At 46.4% G+C, this 8,113-nt stretch overlaps 1 protein-coding gene across 5 annotated transcripts in view; it reads right to left on the bottom strand.

Moving 5' to 3' along the window:
- Nucleotides 1-5,788: 5,788 nt before the first annotated feature.
- The window catches only part of FBLN2 (fibulin 2), a 90,511-nt gene continuing 88,186 nt past the window's right edge, over nucleotides 5,789-8,113 (bottom strand). For all 5 annotated transcript variants that reach the window (XM_039710233.1, XM_039710238.1, XM_039710237.1 and 2 more), the window contains one exon: nucleotides 5,789-6,717. In XM_039710233.1, coding sequence (XP_039566167.1) covers nucleotides 6,360-6,717 — 358 coding nt within the window. In that variant the 3' untranslated portion in view covers nucleotides 5,789-6,359. The remainder of the gene's footprint in view (nucleotides 6,718-8,113) is intronic.

Genomic DNA, 8,113 nt, shown 5'->3' with positions numbered 1-8,113 from the left:
ATCTAGCCTGGCAGCTCAGAGGCTCAGCTGGGCAGTGAGCTCCTCACGCTAGTGCAGGCTCTCAGGCATCAGGGAGAAAGGGTGGATGTTTCTCTTCCTGACCTGTGCTCTTTTAAAGGGGAGAGAAGTGATGAAATGAAGATCTCCTGCAGTAGGGTAAAAGCAAGAGAACCCACAGGAGGCAGCTGCAGAAAGTGGAATTCCTCAGAGAAAGAGGTGGAGATTGTTGGGGGTTAGAGGTACCAAAGTTACCAAAAGAACTGTGAACTCCTGGATTTCCAAGGATGGGGAGGCTGGGAAGTGAGGATGGTGAGAGCTTTCAGAGTCCTGAGAAGGTCACACTTCATGTGGAAAACCAACTCTGCACCACCTGCCAAGGGACTCGGACTACCCAGGTGAGGTGCAGATGATCTGCCCAACACACCCATGGCAGAGCTGTGAACACCCACAGCCTCCCTCTCCACCCAAACCAGTAAAAACACAGGGAAAACCTCCTGAAGTCCAACCACCCAAAATGCTCCAACACCCCCTCCACGCAGGGGTCAAGTCTGACTGAAGGCTGGGGAGCCTCAAACTGCATTCTGGCAGCTCTAACTCTGCCTGTTGGCTCTGGTGTCCTCCCACACTGGAGGCCTGGCCTTCACCCTCCTCTGAGCACTTCATTTACTAGTGCAAACATATGTTTTTGAAAGAAAATTCAGGTACTTACATGGAGTAATCACATTTCTAAATGGCCTTGATCATTATGTATGTCAGCATCTTCCAGATGTGATTCAGGACACAACAGCAGCACATGTCATTTGTGTGTCTGCTCCTGTCCCCAGGGGAAAATTAAGTTATGATTAAAGCTGTGCCTTCATCCAGCCCATCCACTTCAATGGAGCTCTGCATCAACGGCTGTTGGGAACCTGTGGAAAACTCTTTCTCGAGAATATTAAGTCTTTTGCTCAGCAAGCATTATTTTCAAGGTGACTGAGGTTGGGGTTTTTGTTGTTTGCTTGTTTGTAGAGCTCCCAGAGTTAGCAGGAAGTGCTGGTGGCACCCAACCCAGCCCAGCAGAGCTGCAGGTTTGTGGCACCTGAGAACAAACTCAGCCTCAGCCCTCAGCCACCAGCACCACCTCTGGTGTCTGCTGTGGGAAACCCTTGGGAGAAGGGAACCAGCATCAGTGGGATTTGTTCAGCCTCCATGTTCCGTGGTTTACTCAGACTCCAGCAATGGCAGCGTTCCACCTCAAGTGTCCTTCGTCAAAGATTATCAGCTTTTTTCCCATGTAATACTGAAATGAGGAAAATGTATGTGGAATACTGAAAGTATTCCACATACATTTTCCTTCTGGCTATCAGTGCTGGGGAGGATCTATCCCCTTCTATGGTGCATCTGGCTGCAACCAGTAACTCTGCAATCAGAGTGAGCCAAAATCCCTCCCTGGAGCGGAGCCCAGTGGAGCTGCTGTCAGGGGCCCTCAGTGACAGAGAGAAAGGCATCTCCTCCCTCCCATTCCCTCAGGGCATTCATGTCTCCTTTTTGGATGCATTTTCCTTACATTGGATCAACTGGTGTTGCTAATATGTTTCACAACTCCTTTCTAGTAATGGTGGCACAGAGGACACTTCAGTGCTCCGCACACTGGACTATTGTTCCTGAATAAAATTAGATTTTACATCTTCCCCCTCCACCCTTCCCCAGAAAGGAGAGCATTCCACACTTGTTCTATTGGGAAAAGCTCTGACTCCTTCAGATGGCCCTTTCCATAATCAGTGTTTCTCTTCAGAAACTCTGCATTTCCTCGGGAGGTTGAACGCTCGGGTTACAGACTATTAGCAATGAACCAAATCTCATGAACCCTGCTCAGAACTCAATTCATTTCCCTTCTCACACATTCTGGGCTCACTAATCTGACCCTGGGTCACCTGTAAGCACAAGGCATCTCACCTGAGACCAATTCTTCACCCAGAGTGAGCCTGGGGTTTATGTTCCATGGGGCAGTGAGATCAGAGACCCTTCTGCTGCAGCCCAGCCCCAGCATCACCAGCTCAGCCCCTCCATCCCACCACCACGGCACCATCCCATGTTCCAAACATGCTGCTATGCATTTATGCACTGAACACAATCCTTGGCTGCCACGCAAGAACTCACTGATGTACAAAGGCTCTCGTCCCACCCCTCCGGTCACAGCGTGTAGGGCAGGCACCACAATGGCATCCTCTTCCTCTCCAGCCCCAGCTAAAAAGGGAAAATTCACTGCAGATGTTGTCATTTTTAACCCCAAACTAACAGGACCCTCAGCCTTATGGGAAGAGAACGTGTCAGAGAAAGAACTGTGCTTTAGAGGACAAAAGGCTTGAGTTGTGACTTCACATCACTGAAAACAGATATAATTAAATCCTGCTTTTCAGTAGCCACTTCAAAATGAATGTCTCTGTAATGCAGAGAACACTGGAAGTGTGAAGACACTTTTTATTTGACCTCAAAATCTATTTTTACTCCACAATCCTAATTCTCCACAGCTAGAACTTTCTCTTCCCCCTGGCATGGGCGGGAGCAATGGAAAGACAAAGGCAAAAAAAAGGCAAATGAATGGAAAAACCATCTCCCTAGGTGTGAGGCAGGTCTGCGGAGCAACACAGAAGGACAATGTTTGTGTTCCTCCCATGGCCAGGGTCTACCAAAGGTGTCTGTGTGCCAGGGGCTGACCAAGGGAACGGGGGTGGAGAGGGCTCAGCCCTGCCCTCACTCTCCAAGATGCCCTCAGCTGGCAGAGGCACTGAGACCTTTGCCCAAGAGGTTCTCATGCTCTGAAGTTGAAGAGATATTGCAGAATGGCCCTTATTACAGCTTTTTACTAGAAAATCTATCTGAAATTTATTTCTGTCCTGAATCTGATATAATTGATATAACTGACTGAGTAACTGGTACAGAGAAATAACAGAGAATGAAAGTCTGTTTGGGATATCTTGGAAGAAATGTAAAAATTTGGGCCCATTAACAGCTCCCTCCCTGCTCTGGTCCTCCCAGTGTGAGGAGAAGGAGTGAGGCCCAGGCTGAGCCATCCAATGCCTTTCCCTGCACCAGGCTCACACAGGAATGCTGGCACGGGCTGGCCAGCACCTGCAGTGACCCACAAACATGTATTTACACACACAGAGATTGTAAACAACTTCCTCTCTGCTCTAGAAAGGGAACAGTTTAAAATACGAGGTAAAAACATCCCTTTCACCCGTGTCCTGCTATTTCAACTCTGTTATGTACATTCCAGTCCAAATAAAACCTGATGCTTCTTTTTGGAATAGACCCACTCAAATTTGTAGCAAACACACAGAGGAACATTTCTTCTTCATTCCAACAGCTCATTTGATCTTGCTCAGTCTCTGGGATCACTGGATCTCCCAAGGAATACAACAGCAGAGTGCAGAGAGGTCAGATTTTATCGAGGCAGGAGCAAGAAAAGCTGAGCAGAGCAGAGCAGGCCTTGCTCAGGCAGGTCACAGAAAGGCCATTTCCATGCTGGGAAGCAACCAATAATCTGAGTTTTCACACACACAGAACAGATGCCCCAAGTCAGCTGTAATTCTTTATGAGGTTTGCAGCAGTTGTCTTCCTCGTGCGTTTATCAGCTCGCACAGCTCTTGTGTAGCTGCTCTTAATTCACCTCAACCAGGCAAGGCGTGGGGGGCCACAAAGGAGCAGAGGGAATAAACAAAACATACTCAAAAGAAAAGAAAAAGAAATACAGCCCAGGCCTGAACTCTTTCCACTGAGACCTCCGGTGGATATAAGACACAAATGCAGATTACCCAGCCAAATAAATGGAAAGAGCATTCCTGGATATGGGGACTGGGCCCTTGGGAGCTGGACCAGTTGAAGGAGACCAAAATTCCAGTTCAAGGCCACTTACACCACATGAAAGCACATCCCCCCTGTGGGTGGGGCTGAGGCTGCTCAAGTTCAGCCAGGGGCACTGCCCCAGGGCAGAGCTAAGGGTGCAGTGCTGACTGCTCCCGCTCCTCCTTGGACTGACAGGGAGAACTCTTGGGGTTGGAAAAAGGGAAAACCCTCCTCTGGTTAATCTGGAAGCAGAAGAATGTGAAGTTACCTCCTGAAATCTTTCCCCTTGCTTTGACCAGTTGCACCGAGCAACTCCTTCCAACCTGTCCCAACTACAAATGAAGACACCCTTCTTCCTAGCAGAGCATTTTCCTTCTAATATTATGCAAAGCCTTCCCTAAAACTTTCTTCATCAATTACCTGTCTAGAAAATGAAGAGTTGGTGCTAAGAACTGCCAGATCCTTAATATGATTGACTGTGGCTGGTTTTAGTCAGCAAAAGGTCTCACAGTAACAAATGACTTGTCCATTTATTCTCTGACAAGAAGCACAGTTGAGGCCTGGGTATCATTTATGCTCAATCAAATCCTAATGCTGATGGAAAACTCCAGGGTTTGGTGACTCTTGATGTGCCCCAGTGGGGCTTGGAGAAATGTGTCACCCCTGAACGTGTGCAGGATGGATCTGAAAGGCCTGGAGCTGTAAGATAGGAATTAACTGGGATGACAAATTGCACAAGCATGTGTTTCTCAGCTGGCACTTCCCTGTTACATGCTTACAAAACTGTTAACTAAGGAAAACAAAAGATGGATGGAAGAAGATCTTTTACTAAATGGTTTTTTTTTAGAAAATAAACAAAGAGAAGTTTGATGTATGCAAGCTCAATGATAGTTCTTGTTTTACAGCTGGGAAACATAAATAATTTTTCCCTGCTAATGGGATTTTATGATCACAGATACAGGAAGATTTTCCCTTTATTTTAAGAACGTCTAAATTAAAGGAGTGAATTGAAGTGGTAGAGACTGGCCTGGGGATGTAGTGAATACATCTCACCATACAGGTGATGCTTACAGGATTTTTAGGCGCAATTTTTACAACATAATAAAATTGCTGAATATGGCATAAAAATGTGTAAGATTTAATTTCTCCATTTCTTTTTGTGTACACATCGACCAAAATAAGATCAACTGTAGAAAAGAACAGGTTATTGTTATGCCAAGAAAAGTTGGATCCTTGAGGTCCCATCCCACCTGGGATTCTAGGATTATTAAACTGCAGAGAAATAAACATCCATAGCTTGTAGCTATGTTTTTCCTTTAAAACATTTTGCAAAATAATTACAACTGAAACAAAGGAAGCTCAGAAAATTGCAACACTGCAGCTTTTTGGGGAAGGAGAAAAAAAACAGCAAAAAGAAGTTCTGATATTAATTTTTGAGTTCTAATAAATACTTCAATTATATTATGCTTTGCCAGATCTGGCCTCCAACTTTGGACTTCATCCAGTTCCCTAAAGAACTGGAGGAAATTGAGCTCAAAACTTTGGTTGTGCTCTTTTCTAAATGGCAAAATACAACCCACCAATTTCACTGGCATTTTTCATTTGGCAACACCACTGGAGACAAATCAACTAATCCTTCTCTGAAGCAGAGAAGCAACTCCCTTTTTTGTCTATTTAAAACTGCAAGTTATTGCTCAGGGACATGCCCAAGCTTTAAAATAAGGAGCAGTAATTATTATTTCATTATTTCCATTTGGACATTCCTTTAAGAATTACAAAGCTTCAAATCTGCATTTACATATTATAGAGTGAGGAACAGAGGAACACCAACACTTTCAAAGACAACTACAAAAATGGCAATGTGAGCTTTTACCTTAAAGTGTAACATTCTGGTAAGGCCTTGGTCTTCCAAATATCCAGCAGATGAGCATTCCTACTAAAGCAAGACTCATCCATAGGCTTTTTCACTGGTGGAGTTTCCTTTTATTTATATATATTTTAAGGCAACATATTATGAAAGTTGGAAGGAGGAAAATAACCTGGGAGCAGGAGGTGGGGTCCCCATCAGTGTCCACAGATGGCCTTGGACTCAGCACCTCAGCAGAGACACCCCAGTGAGGCCACTGGCCTGGCCAAACCAGAGCTTTGTGTCAGAAAGAGAAATCATTCCATGTTTTTTTTCCCAGTACTCCCACATGAACACGTTCCCTCTCTAGTGCAATACCCTGCAGAAGTGACTACACCTACAAATAATCGCTAAGAAAAGGTTCCAGCATTTATCACAGGGTCTGTACTGCCTTTCTAACCCTTCCTTTGTTCGCTGGCAGATGATGATGTACAGAACTGCATAAGAAAACAGAACATAAAAAGATAAAAATTAACTTAATTTACACAACCAATAATAAAGTTTAAAGCAACGAAAGAAAAATAATATAAAGGCTAGATACATGAAATGCCAGTTCAACGGTATTAAGCTTTGGTAGAACAGTTAAAGAGCATAGCACCAATAAAATCCAACGTCAGCACAGGCTTCAGTAGGCATGAGCTGTGATGAAAATGTAGATTTTGGCAAGAAAAGTAGTGTAGGTTCCCTGCCGCCAGAGTTTCATTTCCACATCCAGCAGGAAGTCTTTGGGCTCCTTGACCTGGCGCTGCAGGTAGACGATGCCCGTGTAGGCGTTGAGCCTGCGGGTGCTGAAGAAGCCCTCCTCATTGCCCTTGGTGATGGTGAGCACGATGCTGTCCCCGGCGTAGGCGGGCGAGGGCCCGATGCGGAAGATGTGGGCTGGCACCACGATGTTGGTCTGGAAGTTGAGCTGGTAGTAGGTGATGCGCACCGGCGTGTTCTGGCACTCCAGGTAGTTGAAGCAGCCGATGCGCTCACACCTCCTGGGGAAAGAGGAGAGAGGCACCTTCAGGGGGCAGGGAACAGCAGGAAAAAACATAAAAACCTTGGGGCGTTGCCAAGGAGCAGACTGATGCCTTAGGATTTTAGATTTTGTATTGTTCATACGTTTGTAATCCTGCAATTCTTTAGTGTATAACTGTAAACTCCATAGAGAGTGTTCACTACTGCTTTCCCATTTTGGTCAGACACAACAATTCCTCTCCAGGCCTGGCAATCAAGGACACCTCACTGCCTCAGGCCCCAGAGAAGTGAGTTTGGGGGGAGAACACTTGGGGTAAATGACTGCATTACCTGTAACTGGAAGATTAACCCCCAATATGCAAATGGACCAAATTTATTAAAGTATAAAAACCCATGACCCGTGACTACACATTTTGGGTGTAGCCCCTGGTGGGGGGAGGGGATGCTTCATCTGCCCTAAATGTACCTGAAGGCACTTCAATAAATATAAATTCTTTTTATTCTCTTAATTTTGTCTGGCCTTTCTTTTTAGGTAGTCCCATCAGGACAACAGCAGTCCCAAACCTCAGTGTGTGATCAGCAGCTGCTTGTTCTGCCCTTCCAGCGCCCAGGGACACTTCTGGGTGTGTAACTGAGAGCAGCACAGCCCGAGGCACAGATCACAGCCTGGGGAGAGTGTGTGTCCACAGCCAGAGCCAGGCTGAACAGCACAGAGCCGGGAAGGGGAGCCAGGGGCTCATCACCGGCAGGGCTGGGGCACTGCTCCAAGAAAATAACAATGAGACCCCTTGGAAAGGTACCTAAAACATGGGAGTGGGAAACAAACTCCTCAACTGGCAAAGCTGCTCAGTTCTGTAAGGCAGGAAAAGTATGTTTTAAGCCATAAGCAACTAAATATGGGATCCAAAGCACTGGCAGCCACTGAGGCAGGAAATGGGTAGGGAGATTTTGGGGCTCCTGAGCCCCAGCTGCTGAGGAGCTGGGGATGTGCCATTCCCAGAATCCTGTGGCCTGGCAAGCTCAGTATCCTGCTCCCCTTCAACACTCCCTGAGGAACTGCAATGTGAGTATTGAACAGGGAGCCCCAAACCCACTGTCAAAGTGGAGCACTGAGCAGCCTGGCTGCTCCTGCTCTGACACAAACAGCACAGAAGATAGTACTTTAAAACTTAATTATAAACAGAGGCATTTTAGAGCTGCAAGGAAAGCTGCAGGCTCTGGTCTCTGCTGTTCCACCAGCAGCTGGAGGGCAAACAGAGGATTCAGGGCTTGGGAGCAGGAAGGATAACCAGACACAAACTCTGCACAGGGAAGGTGTATGAGCTCCACGTGCCAAACCAGCTTCTCAGAGCTCTGAGCACCCACACCCATCCACAAACTAAGCACCACACAGCACCAGAGGCTCTGGTGCTGCCC

The sequence above is a fragment of the Passer montanus genome, unplaced genomic scaffold (genome assembly GCF_014805655.1).
Source record: "Passer montanus isolate IOZ18808 unplaced genomic scaffold, ASM1480565v1 scaffold227, whole genome shotgun sequence".
Taxonomy (NCBI): Eukaryota; Metazoa; Chordata; class Aves; order Passeriformes; family Passeridae; genus Passer; species Passer montanus.
Note: the sequence above shows the minus strand (reverse complement) of the source record. Positions and strands in the feature narration are given on the sequence as shown.